This window comes from Peromyscus eremicus, chromosome 22, assembly GCF_949786415.1.
Source record: "Peromyscus eremicus chromosome 22, PerEre_H2_v1, whole genome shotgun sequence".
NCBI classification, from domain to species: Eukaryota; Metazoa; Chordata; class Mammalia; order Rodentia; family Cricetidae; genus Peromyscus; species Peromyscus eremicus.
The window spans coordinates 14252975-14272632 of record NC_081437.1 but is presented as its reverse complement, the minus strand read 5'-3'; the positions used below and the strand labels follow the sequence as shown (position 1 = coordinate 14272632).

General features: G+C 48.1%; 1 protein-coding gene across 1 annotated transcript in view; it reads left to right on the top strand.

Moving 5' to 3' along the window:
• The window catches only part of Galm (galactose mutarotase), a 57215-nt gene extending 39724 nt beyond the window's left edge, over positions 1-17491 (top strand). The window contains exons 5-7 of the mRNA XM_059248468.1: positions 13804-13945; positions 15799-15973; positions 16684-17491. Coding sequence (XP_059104451.1) covers positions 13804-13945; positions 15799-15973; positions 16684-16761 — 395 coding nt within the window. The 3' untranslated portion in view covers positions 16762-17491. The remainder of the gene's footprint in view (positions 1-13803; positions 13946-15798; positions 15974-16683) is intronic.
• Positions 17492-19658: the final 2167 nt, after the last annotated feature.

The following is a 19658-nucleotide window of genomic DNA, read 5'->3' as shown; positions in this document are numbered from 1 at the left end:
TACTATTTCTGACTTGCTCACACTGAGTCAAGCATCTCTGCCTTCGTGGGTTTGTCGTATGTGCCTGCCAGAAAGCGGAGGGATTGTAAATGCTGCAGAAGGAGGCCCTGGTGTGGCACCTGGATCCTTTTCCTGCACTGCTGTGAGTGGAAATCAGCCAGTATACTCCTCGTGACTGGTGATGTAACTGCAGCATGCCACCTGTGAATTTTGGCTTGCAGTCAGGGGAAGGTAGTATGCTCTGTGATGCTTCGCAGTATAAGGCGTGGCTGGACTTAGGAAGTTCTAGAACCTTCTGTGTGTGCATATGCACATTTACTGAGAGAGAGAAAAAGTCTATAGCTCTCAGGATTCTCCAGGGAACTCATGACTCCACACGTAGTTTTAAACCCATTGTTCTAAACCTTTAAATAATTAACAGTGGAAAGTGAAAAACAAAACAGAAATAGCCTGTTCTTAAAGGAAACTGGCCGTGCTCCAACACTTTCCTTTTACCAAATACACGTGTGCATGCACGTGTGTAACAATCAAAACAAGCTAATCGTGTGCCAAGCAGATGCTGGTATTAGGGAAATTAAATCCTGCAAAGACACAGAACTTAGCCAAGGTCACTCAGTATCTGAGCTCATCTGAATCCAAAGATATTTTACGTAGGTTTACAAAGCAAAATACAAGGAAAACAGAAGCTTTGTTTTTAAACTGGAGCTGATGGCGGAGGCCTGTAATCCCAGCCGCTTGAGAGGCTGAGGAAGGAGAATTTCAAGTTCAAGGTCTGCTTGGGCAACTTCGTGAAACCCTACCTTAGAATAAAAAGCAAAAGGAAACCTTGGTGTATGAGTCAGTGGTAGAGTGTTTGCCTAAGGCCCCAGGATTAATCCCTGGGAACACACACACACACACACACACACACACACACACACACACACACACGGGACCACGGGACCTCATGTATTCCGGACTGGCCTGAATCTGTAGTCAGAGTAACCTCTCATTTCTGGCTCTCCTGCTTCTACTGCCCATGTGCTGGGGTTGTAGACAGGCAGCATCCAGTTTATGCAGGACTAGTGATAAAACCCAGGGTTTCATGTATCCTAGACCAGCACTCTACCAACTGAACTACATCCCCAACCCAAAAAAAACGAGTTTCAGAAGACACAGTGTTTTTTAAACTTCCTGTGTATGTGCATGGTGCTGGGGATTGAACCCAAGGCCTTGCATGTGCTGGGAAAGTACCTTCCACTGTGGTACATCCCTGGCAGACCAGGCTGGCCTCGAACTCGCAGAGATCCGCCTGCCTCTGCCTCCTGATCCTTTTTTAAAAAAATTTATTATTAAATTAAAATGTCTGCATGTATGCCTGCAGGCCAGAAGAAGGCACCAGATCTCATTATAGATGGGCGAGCGCTGTTCCGAAGGGAGTGGAGAAGGGTTCCATGTGAACAGCAGTTGAACATGGGTCAGCCAGTCGTGGTGGTGCACACCTTTAATCCCAGCACTTGGGAGGCAGAGGCAGGAGGATCTCTGTGTGTTCGAGGCCAGCCTGGTCTACATAGTGAGTTCCAGGTGCGTCGGGACTATAGAGAAACCGTGTCTCAGGAACTGTTGCTGGAAATTGAACTCAGGACCTCTGGAAGGGCAGCCAGTGCTCTTAACCACTGAGCCATCTCTCCAGCCTCCCACCCCTTTATTTTTTAAAGAAAGAAAAAACATTATTGGAGAAAACATTTTCCTACCTATCTCACCAAAGTTTTCTAGAGAGCCTCTACCAGATTTAAAGTTTTTAGATTACATTTTTTTAAAACGTTTCATGTATGTATGCACACACACAAGCCATGGTGTGTGTGTGGAGGTCAGAGGATAACTTGTGGGAGTTGGTTCTCTCCTTCTCCAGTGTGGGTCCCAAGAATCAAACTTAGGTCATAGGCTTTCTGACAAGTGCCATCTTGCTGGCTCTATTCTTTTCTCCTTCTCCTCTTCCTTTTAAAGAGTGTTATTTAGTATTATTTGTGTGTGGGGGGGGTGTCTGTATGTGGGGGTGTGTATCTGTATGTGGGGGTGTGCATCTGTATGTGGGGGGTATATCTACATGTGGGGGTCTATGTATCTGCATGTGGGGAGTGCCTGTATATGAGGAGTGTGTATCTGTATGTGGGGGTAGGTGTATCTATATGTGAGTATGTATGTATCTGCATGTGGTGGTGTGTATCTGTATGTGGGGGTAAGTGTATCTGTATGTGGGGGTGTGCGTATCTGCATGTGGGGTGTGTTGGGGAGCTTGCAAGCCACAGCACATGTGTAGAGGATATTGCTTTTTTTTTTTTTAAAGCGACGCACATTCAGAAAAAGCAGACAACTATTTCACTATTTTTGATCAAGAGTTCATAAGCAGCAGCTCACTGTCTACCCTGTTTCTTACATCTTTTACCCCCACACCCGAATTGTCAGAGCTCAGAACCCCTTAGGGTTTGTGTGATGCCATATAAACGTGTCTAGCTTGTGTCCCAAGCAGAAGTCTATCATCGCCTGCCCCTCATCGCATGAGCCAATCCTGACTCATCCTGTCACACCTCTGGAAAACCAATGCTGACCCACCTGAGTCCCACAATCACACAATTGACATAGATGATACTTTGATTTTTTTTTTCCCTTCGAGACAGGGTTTCTCTGTGTAGTTTTAGTACCTGTCCTGGATCTGGCTCTGTAGACCAGGCTGGCCTCAAACTCACAGAGATCCACCTGGTTCTGCCTCCCGAGTGCTGGAATTAAAGGCGTGCGCCACCACCGCCCGGCTAGATGATACTTTAAAGAAAAAATTGAACTCAAATTCCTGTTTGTGTGTGTGCACATGCACGCAGAAGCCACACGACAGCCTCACATGCCCTTCCTTGGGTACCATTCACCCTGTCTTTGGAGATTTCTCACAGACTTGGAACTTAACAATTAGGCTTGGCTCGCTGGCCAATGAGCCCCAAGCAGCTGCCTGTCTGTGTTTTCCTGGAGCGGGGGTCACATGTCACTGTGCCTGGCATTTTAAATTTTTTAATTAACTTTTTCCTTTTTTAACGTAGGTTCTGTGCATTCAACTCGGGTCCCCCAGCACTCCCCTTTACCTATGCTTGGTTTTCCCCCATCCAAAAGTAAAGTCAAGGATCCAGGCTACTGATGTAGCCTCTCTTGAAGGCACTTAAAAACAACGCACATAGGAGAGAAGGATGGAGAGAGAGGAGCCTCCCCTAGGGCTTATCAGTTAAATTCGGAGAGGCAAAAACGTGCTGGAGCGATGTACTGGAGCTGTTGCTGCATAACCAACCAGTCCCTCCAACCCGGTGCTGCTGGGACATCTGCAGTCTCCCCTTCCGAGTTGGGCTGTCACCCTGACTGCACACACTCCGCCTTGTGACTTCTTAAGCTTCCTGATGATATATATGGTGGTGGGGCTTCCAAAGCACATGTCCTGATAGAGCAGCTCAGGCTGAAGCCGCTGTGTATTTCCTAACTTCAGCTCAGGAGTCACACCCAGCACCTCTGTTGTTTGAGGCAGTTCTTGAGGTGCGTGTAAGTTCTAGGGGGGAAAGATATCAGCTGTCAGTGAGGGAGTGTCAGTACCACGTCAGAAAGGGGACCTGAGGGATGGGATGTAGACGGGGCCTCAGTCTGCCACAGACATGAAGAAAGGCCACACTCCTGGTGATAAAATGTGCCGGTGAGGCCCTCGGTGAGATAAGAGAAATCAAGGCCCCTGAGTTGCAAAAGGGCTGAGTTTTCACTTTCAGAAGACACTTCACACTGTCAAGGATGTGACTAGTATGAGGCCGACCAACCCCTGGTGACAGATCTAGCATCAGACAGTTCTGTCTTCAACGATCAGGTCCGCTTCATCTTGCCAAACTGACGCAGCTATTATGGCCAGAGCGCTGTGCTCATGAAGTCTTTGGGGACCCTGTCCATACGGCCTCCTCCTGTCCCTACCCCTCACTTCCGGGTCACTGTCACTCCAACACCACCCTGTCATAATTCGTGGCCTTTTCCTTATCCATACTGGTGCCGTCCTGATCTCCTGGACCCTTAATCCTTCTCTCTTCAGATGAGCCTGTCCTTTACTGTCTTAGGTTTGACTGTGTTCCTCCCGTTGCCGCCTCTGACCTCTCTTCAGGATGTCTGTCCATGAGATCCCATCATTCTTCAGTACCACAAGAACCCATGGTCCTTTGATCCCTCTACCCTTTCCTTCGGCTCTCACCCACCCACTCATGACCTCCCTTCCACCCCTACCCGACCCCGGTTCAGGTCAGGAGCCCATCGCTGAAAAACACCCCATTGCGAATGTTCTCAGCTCACTTGCCTCTCTCCCAAGCGAGCCCCAGGCTGTTACATCCAGCCCACCCTCACCACAGCAGCTTCCCTGCAGCTTTAGGTCTTGTGGCCTGCGTGAACAGCACGCGAGGGGTCCTTACCGCTGTGTGACTCAGGCTCTGCTGGAATGAGGAAGCAGGTTCAGTCAACTCACTCCTGAGCCCTTGGGCTGTACCCCCACGTCTTTGGGTCAGAGGTTACCAACTGCCAGGCTTTAGGTTTTGCGGCACACTGAGAGATGGATGGATGGATGGATGGGTGGATGGACGGACAGGGAGGGAGAGGGGGTGGGGAGGGAGGGATCTGGTGGCTTCTAAACCAGAACCATGATATGACATCCTCTCTGCGGACACATTTTCCATTTCCTTTTCATTTTCTGTGCGCTCAGCTTTGTTCAAAGCATGATTGACGTCTCTTTTCTATTCTTAGCACGAAGCAGAAACTCACATATGCAGATTAGCCAAAGTGAAAAAGAGCTGGTTCATTTTCCAGAGTCTTAGAAAAACCAAGAGGATTTGGGGGCTCAGGGTGGAAGGTTGCTGTCACCAAGGCCCCCTCACCTCATAGAGCGTCAGAGAGGGCCTTCAAGGACATTCGGTGACTGGGGCTCTGGAGACGTAGCACTTCGGGCAAGTCCCCATGCACCTGGGTCAGTGTTTCTCTCTCTCTGCAAAGTAAGGGGTCTGGATGAGGCAGTTCTCACGGGCCTTCCCAGACTCCCCATAACGGCTCCTGTTTTCCAGCATTGGTTCAGGCAGCCTCAGCTTTTCCATCAAGCAAAGGCTCTAGCTCATGCCGGCGGCTATGGCACTCAGGACACTGTGTTATTTATTAAGCGGCGCTGTTTACCGTGTGAGAAAGGCCACGAGGTACGACAAAACCCACTATAAGAGTTTATTAAGGGAAGGGAACAGAAGGGATGTGCTCAGGCCATGGGAATGATCGTGTAGGAAAAAGGGAAGAGGGATAAGTGGAGTATGCTTTTATAGTTTCCGCCCGCACATGCGCATATGGGCTTACGTAGCTACGCCACACATGCATGTAGATTACGTGATCACGCTGCACACAAATTACATGGTCACACAGCACACGGATTACATAGGACATAAAGTTCTAGGATGACTGCGCAGGTGCAGTCATGTAGCTGGGGGAGTGGCCAGGAATTCTAACACACTGCTCCTGCCCTTGGGGAACTCATCTTTGTAAGAGGCCAAAAGCTTGCTATTGTGCAATAGTTCGACCATCCCAGCGTGTGGTGAATGGTTCAGAAAGCCTGTTCCATGTCTCATGAGAACAAAGTAGAAAAGGGATTAGTCTGACTGTGGAAGTTAGAGTCCTTTCCCAGGAAAAATGCTAATAGACAGGTTAGAGGGTACTCTGACTTTTTTGTTTTTGGGTTTTGGTTTTGGTGTTTGGTTTTTTGAGATAGATTTTCTCTGTTATGGAGCTCTGGCTGTCCTGGAACTCACTCTGTAGACCAGTGGACCAGGCTGGCCTCGAACTCACAAAGATCCACTGCACAGCTTTTCATTTTTAGACTGGGTCTCACTGTGTCACTCAGGCTGATCACAAACTTGAGATATTCCTGCCCAGTCCCTAGGGGCTGGGATTACATGCAGCACCGTACCTGGCTGTAGATGACTACTGGGGATGCTGTGAATGTTTTGCTCTGATTGATTGATAAATAAAACGCTGATTGGCCAGTAGCCAGGCAGGAAGTATAGTGTAGGCGGGATAAAGAGAGAGGAAAATTCTGGGAAGGAAAGACTGAGTCAGGAGACACTGCCAGCCGCCTCCATGAGGAGCAGGATGTAAAGTACCGGTAAGCCACGAGCCACGTGGCAAGGTATAGATTTGTAGAAATGGGTTAATTTAAGGTATAAAAACTAGATAACATGGGTTGGGGATTTAGCTCAGTGGTAGAGCGCTTGCCTAGCAAGCGCAAGGCCCTGGGTTCGGTCCTCAACTGTGGAAAAAGAAGAAAAAAACAACTAGATAACAAGAAGCCTGAGCCACACGGCCATACAGTTTATAAGCAATATAAGTCTCTGTGTGTTTACTTGGGTTCAAGTGATTGGCTGCAGGGCCACAGGAGCTAAACAAAACCAGGAAGCATTTAGCTACAGATGATTACCCCCCCCCCCCCCCCGTTGTTGTTACTGTTGTGTTGAGATAGAGTCTTACTCTGTACCTCAGATGTGGTGCTCAGGGTGATTCTCCTGCCTCATCCCTGTGATGCTGAGATCACAAGTCTGTATCACCATGCATGACTTAGAGAGGATGCTTTTTTTATTTCATGTGCATGGGTATTTTTTTTCCTGCATGTATTCTGTGCACCGTTTGCATGCCTTCTACCCACAGAGGCTGGAAGAGGACATCAGATCCCCTGGAATTCACGTTAGCAGGCATTTTGTGAGCCGCTGTGTGGGTGCCGGGAATTGAACCTGGGCCCTCTAGAAGAGCAGTCAGTGCTCTTAACTGCAGAGCCGTCTCTTCAGCCTTTAGAAAATAGTCTTAAGTGATCGGTTGGACTTTACCGGAGTGTTTTGGGAGTTACAGAAAAGGACATTCCACTTATTAGAAAAAGCCCAGGCATGGTAAATCTAGGGGACAAATTTCATAATTTCCACATATCTGCACATGAAACACATTGAGGGCATATGAATTTTTAAAAAAGAAAAGAAAGGAAGGAAAGAAGAAAATCTTACTTTTGGAACTATTCCAAATTAATTAACTCTGTCTCCTCAGTGTTGGAATTAAAGGCGTGCGCCACCACTTCCAGCTCTATTCCAAATTTCTAATTTTTTGTTTTGTTTTGTTTTTGTTTTTTGAGTCAGGGTTCCTCTGTGTAGCCCTATCTATCCCGGAACTCACTTGGTAGCCCAGGCTGGCCTTGAACTCACAGAGATCCGCCTGACTCTGCCTCCCAAGTGCTGGGATTAAAGGCGTGTGCCACCACCGCCCAGCTCCAAATTTCTAATTTTATGTCACGTCATAGTCTTTAAGAATGAACCCTCTCCAACCTCTGCTCGATGCTGCATGCTTTACCCTGAAATATTTGACTCGTTCCTGTGTGCTCTGCTCCTGATACATATCACCAATCAAATATGTCCATGGAATGTGTGAAGCAGCCCATGACAGACAGCAGCTTCATTAAGGAAGAAGAAGTAAGCCTTGACTTGCAGTTTACCCCGTGTAAGCGAGACAGGCCTGCGGTGTGCCCTGTACTATTGTCATGAAATTTCATGGCTTCTTTATTTCCTATAATCTTCTACGTATGCCTTATGGGGAAGTATTCATAATCATTAGGTCTGTCACAAAGTTTAGACTGTCGGTTGAGTCAAGTATGGCTTTAAGAAAAAGTTAAGTGGCCAGGTAGTGGAGGCACACGCCTTTAGTCCCAGCACTCGGGAGGCAGAGGCAGGTGGATCTCTGAGTTTGAGGCCAGCCTGGTCTACAGAGTGAGTTCCAGGACAGCAGGGCAACAGAGAGAAACCCTGTCTGGAAAAAAAACAAACCAACAACAACAAATATGTGTGTGTGTGTGTGTGTATATGTGTGTGTGCGTGTGTGTGTGTGTGTGTGTGTGTGTGTGTGTGTGTGTGTGCATATATACATTTACAATAAAGGACTTCCAAAACCAAAATTACACTTGAAAAACTGTATAGTAAACAACTTTGATAAATATTTTGCAAGAAGAATGAAATAGAAACATTAGATGGCCACATGTGTCTCCTACTTTGTGTACCTTGGGCAGTTTCTCCACAAGCTGACTTGATTATGATTATATGATTATACTTACTAAAGTCTACATAAATGTTAAAAAAAAAACAAAACGTACCCGGGAGATCCCCACCATCTAGAATTTGCCTTTGAGATCCAAAATTAGCTCCTAATTCTCCCCATAATCAGGGTGCGGAGGACTGACTGCTCTCAGTGTTTGAGACTGTTCTTGCTCTTGCGTCTCGAGTTTGTAGCACCACCTCCTGGCAAGCAGTGTCTCTACTACCTTCCTTTCAAAGTGATAAGGGGGGGGGGGGGATAACCCAGGCTTTGTAAAGGGCAACTGCCTTGCAAGCTTAAGGCCCTGAGTTCAACCCCCATGACATACAGAGAAAAGCCCAGGCGTGGTGGCACAGACAGGGGAGGCAGGGACTGGTAGAACCTTGGGGCTCACTGGGCCAGCCAGCCTAGACTGACCAAGTTCCAGGCCAGTGAGAGCCACTGCTTCAAAGAATAATGTGCCGGGCGTTGGTGGCGCACGCCTTTAATCTCAGCACTCGGGAGGCAGAGCCAGGCGGATCTCTGTGAGTTCGAGGCCAGCCTGGGCTACCAAGTGAGTTCCAGGAAAAGGCGCAAAGCTACACAGAGAAACCCTTTCTCGAAAAAAACAAAACAAAACAAAACAAAAAAAAAAAAAAAAATCAAAGAATAATGTGGGTGGGGCGTGGTGGTGCCTGCCTTTAGTCCCAGCTCCAGAGGCAGAGAGGCTAGCCTGGTGTAGTGAGACCCTGTCTCAAAAACAAAACAAAAGGAGCCAAACATTTTCCTGTGACTCAGACCATAAAAAGGCCTCGGAAGTTTCCTAAGATAGAAGAAACAGCCAACATGGATCAGAAAGTGTCTTCGCTCTCTTAGGACCTCTAATGTCTATCAAATGGTTATGTATTATAATCACATATAACAAAAACTTACAGTACATTAGAGCATAAAATAATGTAAATATAGGGGTTTTTTGTTTGTTTGCTTTTTGGGTTTTTTTTTTTTTTTTTTTTGGTTTTTTGTTTTGTTTTGTTTTGGTTTTTGGTTTTTCGAGACAGGGTTTCTCTGTGTAGCTTTGCACCTTTCCTGGATCTCACTCTGTAGACCAGGCTGGCCTCGAACTCACAGAGATCCGCCTGCCTCTTGCCTCCCAAGTGCTGGGATTAAAGGTGTGCGCCACCACCGCCCGGCTAGGTTTTTTTTTATAATGAAAATTCTTCACATCTGAGATAGCTGAAGTACTGCTGCGAAGAAAATCTGCCCTACTTATAATAACCAAGGAAGTGTAAATGAGAAGGGAACTAGGTGTCTAGTGCAAGGAGCGTGAACAAGAATAATAGCAAGGGCTTTAGAGATGGCTCCGTGGTTAAGAGTGCACACTGCTTGTGCAGAAGACATGAGTTTGCTTCCAAGACCCTTGGTCAGATGTTTGTAACCACGTATAACTCTGGCCCCAGGGAATCTGCCTTCTTCTGGTCTCCTAGGGTACCTGCACTCATGTGCACGTACACCAACACAGACACACACACATATACACACGCACACAGAATAAAATTTTTAAACAATAAGAATAACAAAATAAGTATAGAAAAGAAAAAAAGGAATAAAGAACCAGACATCTGGAGATGTCTGGTTCATGGAGAGATGGCTCAGTGGTTAAGAGTATTGGCTGTTCTTCCAAAGGACCTGGGTTCAACCACCCACATGGCAGCTCACAACTGTGTGTAACTCCAGTTCCAGGGGATCTGGCATCCTCACGTGGACATACATGTAGGCAAAACACCCACGCACATAAAATAAAAATAAATAAATTAAAATAAAGCCGGGCGGTGGTGGCGTACGCCTTTAATCCCAGCACTCGGGAGGCAGAGCCAGGCGGATCTCTGTGAGTTCAAGGCCGGCCTGGGCTACCAAGTGAGTTCCAGGAAAGGCGCAAAGCTACACAGAGAAACCCTGTCTCGAAAAACCAAAAAAAAAAAATAAATTAATTAATTAATTAATTAATTAAAATAAATAACCAGACATACATCTGTAATCACAACACTTATGAAGCGGAGGCAGGAAGATTGTGAATTTGAGACCAGCATTGACTACGTAGTCGGGTCCAGGCTCTCTGGGGCTACACAGAAAGACTATCTCAGGTTTGGGGATTTAGCTCAGTGGTAGAGCACTTGCCTAGCAAGCGAAGGCCCTGGGTTCGGTCCTTAGCTCCAGAAAGGAAGAAAGAAAGAAAGACTATCTCTAAACAACAACAACAACAATGGCAGCTGACATTATGATTTTAAAAAGAGGAGCTGCTTCACTGGAGGGAGGGAAAAAATAATAGATAGAACAGGGCTAGGGATGTAGCTCACTGTTAGAATGCCTGACTAGTATTTGTAAGGTTCCGGCTTCAGCCTCTAGCATGGGGTGGGGGGAGGGGAGATAAAGCATCAAGAACAACTCCCATTTAATCTTGTTCAATACGTAAAGCGAGAAACCAATACTGAGAAATGATCACAGAAAGATGAAATCGAAAGGATTATAGCGGTCTCTTTGAACTCTGTGTGTGCGTGCACCCATGTGCACATTCGGAAGCCAGAGGATGTCAGGACATCAAGCTCTGCGTCCCTCCCTTGGAATGGTCTGTCTCCGAGCCTGGAGCTAGGGCGGTGGCCAGCAAGGCCCAGCATCCCTCCGGATGCTACCTCCACCGAGCCGTAGGCGCTTGTGTGTACAACCACACCTGGCTTTTTGTGTGGCTGCTGAGGATTTGAACTCAGGTCCCCACTCTTGCTCAGCAAGTTTCCTAACCCATCTGCCTAGCCCAAGAAATCTTTTTTGTTTATTTGGTTTTTTGTGTTTTTCGAGAGAGGGTTTCTCTGTGTAGCTTTAGAGCCTATCCTTGAACTCGCTCTGTAGACCAGGATGGTCTCGAACTCACAGAGATCTGCCTGCCTCTGCCCTGTACTGGGATTAAAGGAGTGAGCCACCACCGCCCGGCTTAGCCCAAGGAATCTTAAATAGACAAATTACCCTAGATGAAAAATGTCATCACAGAGAGAGTTATCTATTAAAATGCCTAGGGGTAAATTTAGAAACAACCGCTCAGACGCATTGTGTGAGAAGATGGTACGGAAGACTACCAGATTTGACGGTGGTGTGTGCACACGCCGCCTCGTGACTAGCTTGGTGATGTCTCCTGCATGGTGTGGGAGGAACAAGCAACAGTGGCTGCCATGGAAGGAAACAGCCATGTGAGGAATCCTGAAATTCCTTCATCAGCTGGTGTTTGGTACCGTCTACATCCATCACCACTTAAGTTCATCACATGGGCAATTACCTTGTCAGGATTCTGTTTAAGAAAGAGAAGATTCGGAGCCAAAGACGTAGCTGTTTTTGCGTTTCCCAAACCACTGCCTTCCTTGTCTCTCCTAAGGCTGGCTGTGGTAGCTCTTTTGTGCTACCCAGACTCCCAGGCGGAGAGCCCGGATACCAGGATGGTCTTGCCTGGGTGACGGTGTCTTGCTCAGGTGTTTGTACTCCAGACCCCCAACGCCCTGGGTGGATTTAAGGAACCCAGGCCTCCTGCATCAGGAACAGTTCTGGAATTTAAAAAGGGATGTTCTCTTTTGTCCAAAGGTCCTGTTTCCTCATAGCATGTAGAAAGCCACAGAAGCAGAACTTAGGACTCTAGTGGCCAAGCAGGTTCTTTTTTCACTTATATAATTATTTCAGTGGTTTTGTGTTTATTTGTTTTGTTTTTGAGAGGAGATCATGGAGCCCTGGCTGGCCTGGATCTTGCCGTGGAGACCAGGCTGGCCTTGAACTCACAGAAATCCTCCTGCTTCTGAGTTTGGAATTAAAGATGTACACCACCAGCTGGGAGGTGGTGGCGCCGGCGGCGGCGGCGGCGGCGGCGGCGGCGGCGGCGGCGCACGCCTTTCGTCCCAGCACTCGGGAGGCAGAGGCAGGCGGATCTCTGAGAGTTCGAGGCCAGCCTGGTCTACAGAGTGAGCTCCAGGACAGTCAGGGCTGCACAGAGTAACCATGTTTGGGGTAGAGAGGGGTGGGGTATGGGGACAGACAACAAGAACATGACTCACTGTGAATCTCAGAACTTATTAGTGTCTGGTCATTCATTATGAGCCCTAGACTAGAACAACCATTACCCCTTATCCAGCTCAACCTTTATAGTCATTATTTTTCTCATCACTGTAACAAGGACCTGGCAAAAGCAGCCCTAAGGGAAGGAGGCTTGATTTCGCTCCCGGTTTGAGAGGGCGTGGTTCATCACCGTGGGGAAGTATGGCTTAGCCACGGCTCCGGCTGTGGCTGCAGAAGCCTGAGGCAGTGCATTCCTCACATCTGGACGATTACAGTGCTCAGTCTCAGCCACCTGCCTCCCTTTTCCCTTTTTATTCATTGACTATTTTTTTTTTTTTTTTTTTTTTTTTTGGTTTTTCGAGACAGGGTTTCTCTGTGTAGCTTTGCGCCTTTCCTGGAACTCACTTGGTAGTCCAGGCTGGCCTCGAACTCACAGAGATCCGCCTGCCTCTGCCTCCCGAGTGCTGGGATTAAAGGCGTGCGCCACCACCGCCCGGCTTGACTATTATTTTTATCTGAGACTCCAGCCAGTGAGACGGGCACCCATATCCAGGGGCTTTCCTCTTTGAACTCTCAGAAACAGCTAGACAGACATGCCAGGGATGTCTCCTAGAGGGTTCTAAATCCTGCGGTGTAGACAGCAATGACCAATCATCAAAATTCTTAATGAAAAGTATGTGTTTCTTTGATTTTTTTTTGTATTTTTTTTTAAAGATTTACTTATTATGTACACAGAAGAGGGCGTTAGATCTCATTACAGACGGTTGTGATCCACCATGTGGGTGCTGGGAATTGAACTCAGGACCTCTGGAAAAGCAGTCAGTGCTCTTAACCTCTGGGCCATCTCTCCAGCCCCAGTCCTTTTTTTTGTTTTTCTTTCTGAGACAGGGTTTCTCTGTATAGTTTTGGTGCCTGTTCTGGATCTCGCTCTGTAGACCAGGCTGGCCTCGAACTCACAAATATCCGCCAGGCTCTGCCTCCCAAGTGCTGGGATGAAAGGCGTGCACCACCACCACCCGGCATGTGCATGTACTTTTTATTTGGGGGTTTCGTTTGCTTTTGAGATAAGGTCCCATCTTTTTGGAGGGGGGCAGCAATGAGATAGGGTCTCTTTACATAGCCCCGGCTGTCCTGGAACTCACTATGTAGACCAGGCTGCCTTGAGCTCAGTGAGATCCGCCTGCCTCTGCCTCTGCCACTAAGTGCTGGGGTTAAATGTGTGTGGCACATTTGAACTTCTGGTCCTCTTGCCTCTACTTCTGCGTGCTGGGATTACAGACGTGGACCATCACATCTAGGGGCCTGAATGCAGGGTTTCTTGTATGCTCTGGAAGCGCTCTACCAGCAGAGCCACGTGCCACCCCTTTCGTCCATTTTAAATATAATATGCAGTTTTAGATGCTGCATTTGGCAATCAGTTGCGTACTCTGATCCAGGGAAGCCAGCAACTCATTCTCCTCGGGATCCAGGTTCCCATCTCTTCTACACGTCGAAATGAAGGCCGAGAGACTAGACCCGGTAGGCCTTTGGGACAGTGTATAGAAAGAAAGCTTTGGTCTTGGTAATAAATAGCCACCTCTGTTGTCTCCGATCTCTTCCCAGGAGTCATTGCTCCAGTAGAAGGAACTGCATTCGATCTGAGAAAGCCAGTGGAGCTGGGGAAACACCTGCAGGATCATCACATCCATGGTTTCGACCACAATTTCTGTCTGAAGGGATCGAAAGAAAAGCATTTTTGTGCAAGGTTGGGAACTTCGTCCTTATTGTCTCTGCAGGGGAGAAGAAAGAGCAGTTCTTGTCAGGAGCCTTCCCTAGGACAGTTTCAGCAGCACCTGACAGGAGCAGGGGTCAAAGACCACAGCCTGAAGTCCTCTGCCCTAAGTGAATCCATCCTCCCCAACCTCACATCTGCCTGACCCTTTACCCAGCATCCTCTCTGCCTGTCCCGTACGCCCCTTTTCTGTCGGAGGCCCTAATTCTCCTGTTCTGGTCACCCTGCCTTCACTGACGGTCCAGAGCCCTTGGTGCGTTCCTAGTCTGTGGGACAGAGCTGGAGGCTGCGCTTCCCTTGCAGCTCTGGCCACTCCCACCTCCAGTTTGATAGACAAGTGAGTGCGAACACTCTTCTCAGCAAATCCAGTTCCCAGGGGCATTTTGTTGGGGAGAGACCATCTCTACCCGAATACCTAAGAACATGCTTGGCACGAACAGCTAGTCAGTTCATGATTGTAGACTCAAAGGAGTCCCAGGGGGGAGGTGACTCAGACCCCTGAAAGAGACAAAAAGAGCGTCCCAAATCTCCGGGCTCTAGGAATCAGGGCCTCTGGGGTTCCACCTGCTCAAGACACCTTCCTACTACATAGCTATTACTCATGTTCCTCTCCTCAGCGCCCCTACCCAAGGAGCCCTTCCTGCCTTCTCCCCATTGATTCAAATCCTGGCCCCTTCTTCCCAAACACTTTTTTTTTTCTCCAGCCTCTTGGTTGACAATGTGTTTGTATTTTTGCATTTAGAATTTTTAAAAATTATATTATTATTATTATTATTATTATTATTATTATTATTAGTGTGCATTGCGGGGAGGAAGAGGGAGAGGATGGAGTGGGGTGGGGCGGGATATCTTTCAGAAGTTGATTTTCAGGGTCAGGCTTGTACAACAGGCACATGTACTGATGAGCCATCTCACTGGCGCAAAAACACACTTTGAATGGTTTCTTGTGTGATTTGCCCCCTGGTAAGACTGTTTGACACAGGCCTTGCTTTATATCAGTACCCCCTTAGCAAGAAGTACAGACCCAGGCCAAGTCATGGGAGGCAGAGGCAGGCTGACTTCTGTGAGTTCAAGGCCAGCCTGGTCTACAGAGTGAGTTCCAGGACAGCCAGGGCTACACAGAGAAACCCTGTCTCAAAAACCAAAACTAGGAGAAATGGCTCAGAGGTTAAGCGCACTGGCTGCTCTTCCAGAGGTCCTGAGTTCAAGTCCCAGCAACCACATGGTGGCTCACAACCATCTGTAATGAGATTTGGTGCCCTCTTCTAGCCTGCAGGCAGAACACTGCATACATAACAAATAAATAAAAAATTAAAAAAAAAAACTAAATAAACAAACTACTCTTTTAGAGCCCCATGGCCAGACATGGGGACACATGCCTTTAATCCCAACACTCCAGAAGGAGAGGCAGGTAGAGCTTTGTGAGTTCCGGTGCAGCCTGGGCCACACCCTTGGGGGAACATATCTCAGCAGCAATGGCAGAGTGATCACAGGCCCAGGACCAGGCCCTGGGTCCCATCTCCAGCACCACAACAGAAGAATGTCAGGACCCTAGAATTACCTCTCTCCAGCCTATCTCCCATGACCGACTGCGGTCCGACTGTGTTACCATGCCCCAGAGAGGCCAAGATCATCCGAGAAGTTGTTTCTGAGGGTCCTCAAACCCAACACGCCTCCTCTGTGAAGCTTCCAGAATCCTTGTCCCGTTCTTATCTCCTGCATCCTTCTTGGCCCCAATGTGCATGCGGCCAGGTCCGATTCCCGTCCCAAAGCTGCTTCCTGGCCTCTTCCCTCCCGGCTCAGATGCGGCTTGTCTTTGTCCCCAGGGTGCGCCATGCCGGAAGTGGCCGGATCCTGGAAGTCTACACCACCCAACCCGGCGTCCAGTTCTACACCGGCAACTTCCTGGATGGCACTCTGAGGGGCAAGGGTGGAGCGGTCTATCCCAAGCACTCCGGTTTCTGCCTGGAGACCCAGAACTGGCCTGACGCAGTCAACCAGGTAAAGCCACCGGCTGGCTTGTCGATCCGGTGTCACACCGGTCCCGACACTCAAGTCACGCTAGATCTATGATTCAAGTCCGCGTTTGTGCTTTGCAAATCATCCAACCCCCAGCCAAGTAACTGTTGTTAAAAGCTCAAATCTCGTACCATCAACGGCTGTCTTCAGCGTTTCTCTTTGTCCCTTCCCATCGATTTTCTGCACTTTCCGGGGGCGGGGGTGGGGGTGGGGTATGGGCAGGGACGTGCCGTGGGGGTCCGAGGACAACTTTCAGGGGTCAGTTCTCTTCCTCCATGCGCGTTCCTGCGGTAAACCTCAGGCGTATCAGCCTGAGCCTCAATCACCTTTACCCACTGAACCATCTTGCCAGCCCACACCAGTCTACGAGACCATCCGAATCTTGTCTTCTGGGTTGTTCTCCCGTTTCCTCCCTGCTGGCCACTCAGAGCACTGCCGCTCAACCAGTCAGCCGTGGGAAGCAGCTTGTACCATGCTTCAGAATATAAGTCGGGGCGTTGCTTCCTGTAGCCAGTTCTCGCTTTGACGAAGGAGGCTTGGCGCGGTGGTAGATTTTTCGTTCATTTCCCTGCAAATCAGTAACGCACTGTCCTCGCTGGCTCCAGTCCACACACACACGTGGCTTCAGAGACTGGTGCAGAGGCACACCCCATGGTGCCTGGCAAGGTCTAACGGCGCCTTTCCTTCCACAGCCCCAGTTCCCTCCTGTGCTGCTGGGACCTGGAGAGGAGTACAACCATACCACCTGGTTCAAGTTCTCTGTGGCTTAAAGAAGACTGGAGATGCGACCTGGTTCGGGCCAGGCTGGGTCCCCACTAGGCCGCCTCCTATCCCGGTGAAGACTTGGAAGCTTTAGAAGTGATCCTGCGTGTTGCCATGCAAACGGAAGCTGCCGTAATACAATCAGCTTGTATACTGATTTCCTTTCCCAACGCCTGGCTTCAGGCCGTGTCTAATGACCAGCTCTGTCCTCTGTCCAGGTCAGAGGACAAATTAACTCTACTAACCAATGCCATCGTCTAAGGCCTGACCCGAGTGGAGAAGTGGTCCTCGGGACTCTGATGCTTATTACAGGCTCCATCTCTCCACCCTGGCTCCATCTTGTCTATTCTCTTTAAGCCTTCCTTTCTTTGATGGAACTCTGTTTTTCTTTCTCCTTCTTTACCTCAGACTACCCTCCAGAAGTTAGTATAACTTGAGTTCAAGCTATGAGAATTCATCTCCTCTGTACCTCTCTCTACCTCAGTCTGCCTAAACATTCCCAGGGTCACTGAAGGACAGCAGGGGTTTGGACCCTACTCCATCAGAGCCTTTCTTCTCAGATTTACGTGAGGAGCATCAGAGATGACCCAGTAGTGAAGAGCACACACTGCTCTTGCAGAGGGCCAGTTTAGTTCCCAGCACCCATACCAGGCTCACAACTGCCTATAACTCTAGCTCCAGGGGATTGAGTGCCCTCTTCTGGCCTGCATGAGTACCCACACTCATGTGCGCATACACACACAATTAAAAGTAAATCTTAAAATTAAAAAAAAAATTCACTTTAGAAGCATTAGAGTGAGTTGAACTATCTTTTTAGGGTGTGACTTAAACCATGAGAGCCAATATCCAGGAGAATTTAGATTTTCCTGCCTTTGAGGTTCACTGGAAGCCAAGCTAAGGTGTAAGAAGCTGCATAGGCATGGAAGACAGGGGATGAGTGAGAACACCTCACACCAACAGTGCCTGCAGGGATTAAACTTGGCATTACAAGCAGATGCTACAATAGAGAGGAAGTGTCTGGAGGCACTTCTTTTCCTCAATGATTACATCATCAGTGATGGGCTTAGGCTGCTGATTTTGAAAAAATATATAGTTTATGTTATTATCTGCTATAGTCAGTTAAAATAAAACCAAAATTTCACCTTCAGGAGACTCGTTCATACATGTGTGTGTGTGTGTGTGTGTGTGTGTGTGTGTGTGTGTGTGAGAGAGAGAGAGAGAGAGAGAGAGAGAGAGAGGTAACGAGCCACATAGCAAAATGTCGATTAATATAAATGGGTTAATTTCAAGTTTTCAGAGCTAGTTGGGAACAAGCCTAAGCTAAGGCCAAGCTTTTATAATTAATAAAGTCTCCATGTCATTTTTTGGGAGCTGGCAGTACAAAGAAAGACCCGGTACACCACACAGTATTGCTGCTGCTGGCCTTGTTCAGGGAGGTTCTGTTTGCTGGGGTAAGGGTGACGGTGGCAGTTCCTACGGCTGCATGACTGTTCAAGGTGCTGAGGAGTGATTGTTGAATGTTCATAAGTGGGTCATCTCTCCTCCGTCCATCCACATCTCAGAAGAGGAGGCAGGAGAATCAAGGAAGGGATAGAATGTGGTGGAATACTGTCCTCCAGCCAGGACATTGAGGCACAAGACTGGATGGGAGGGAGTGGACGAGGTCCCACTCTTCTTCAGAATACAAAAGTAAGTGCCAGGCAGTGATGGTGAACACCTTTAATCCCAGCACTCAGGAGCGGGAACAGAGCCAGGTGGATCTCTGTGAGTTGGAGGCCAGCCTGGGCTACAGAGCGAGTTCCAGGCCAGCCAGGCTATGCAGAGAAACCCTGTCTTGAACCCCATCCACCACCACCCCATACAAAAGTAGCAACTGCTGGGGATAACACATTTTCTTTGATGATGTACTCACCCATAAATTGCCCCATGTTCTAGGTAACCCATCACCCATGCTCCTATAAGTAACTCTGACTCAATTCTCTGGTTCTCCAAGTTACTTAGATGTCATCATTTCTTGGATCTGTCACTGATGCCCAATCTGGAGTCAACAAGGTTTGTCACAGCTTCCCAGGGAAAGCTCATATAACACACACAGTTTTCCAAAGGGTCTGTTTCACTTCATGCTGTAAACAGTAAGTGACCTAATGCTGGCTATGGTGACCCAATGCCTATGATCTCAACAACTTGAGCAGATCGGGAATCGGAGGCCAGCCTGGTCTACGGTAGCACAGGCTTGTCTACAAGGCCAACAAGAGCCGACAGATGTTGTTTACGGAGTTTCTCTTTAGATCCTAGAACAAAAATAAATTGAGAGTAAATGGATGGAAAAAATAGACTGTGCAAACAGTACTCCTAAGAGAGTTCGAGCAGCTATCTAAATAGCGAACCAAATACTTTAAGAAAATAAATATGCTGGCTGTGGTAGAGGGTACCTGTAATCTCATCATTCAGGTGATAGAAGCCAGAAGATCATTTTGAGGCCTGCCTGGCACACAGAAAATTCTAGGCTAGCATGCTTAAATAAAAGTAAAGTCGGGGAGAAGGCAAGTATTACTAGAGACAGAGGTGGTTTATAATAAAAGGGTCAGGCAGGGTGCTGGTTCAGTGGGTAAAGAGCTGGCCTATTAAGTGTGAGGATCTGAGTTTGAATCTCTAGAATTCCCAGAAAGCCGGGTGCCATACATGGCCACTGTAAACCCAGTACAGAACCCACAGAAGCTTGTGGGTTAGCTAGTCTGGTGTATGCAGCGGTAAAGAGGCTGTCTCAGACAAGGTTGTAGGACGCACGCACGCACGCGCATATTAGCATAACAATCATAAATATATGTATGTACCTAACAACACAGCCTTCAGATGCTTTGGTGCAATAATCATGGCTAGAGGCATGAGTTGTTTTAGCCCTGGT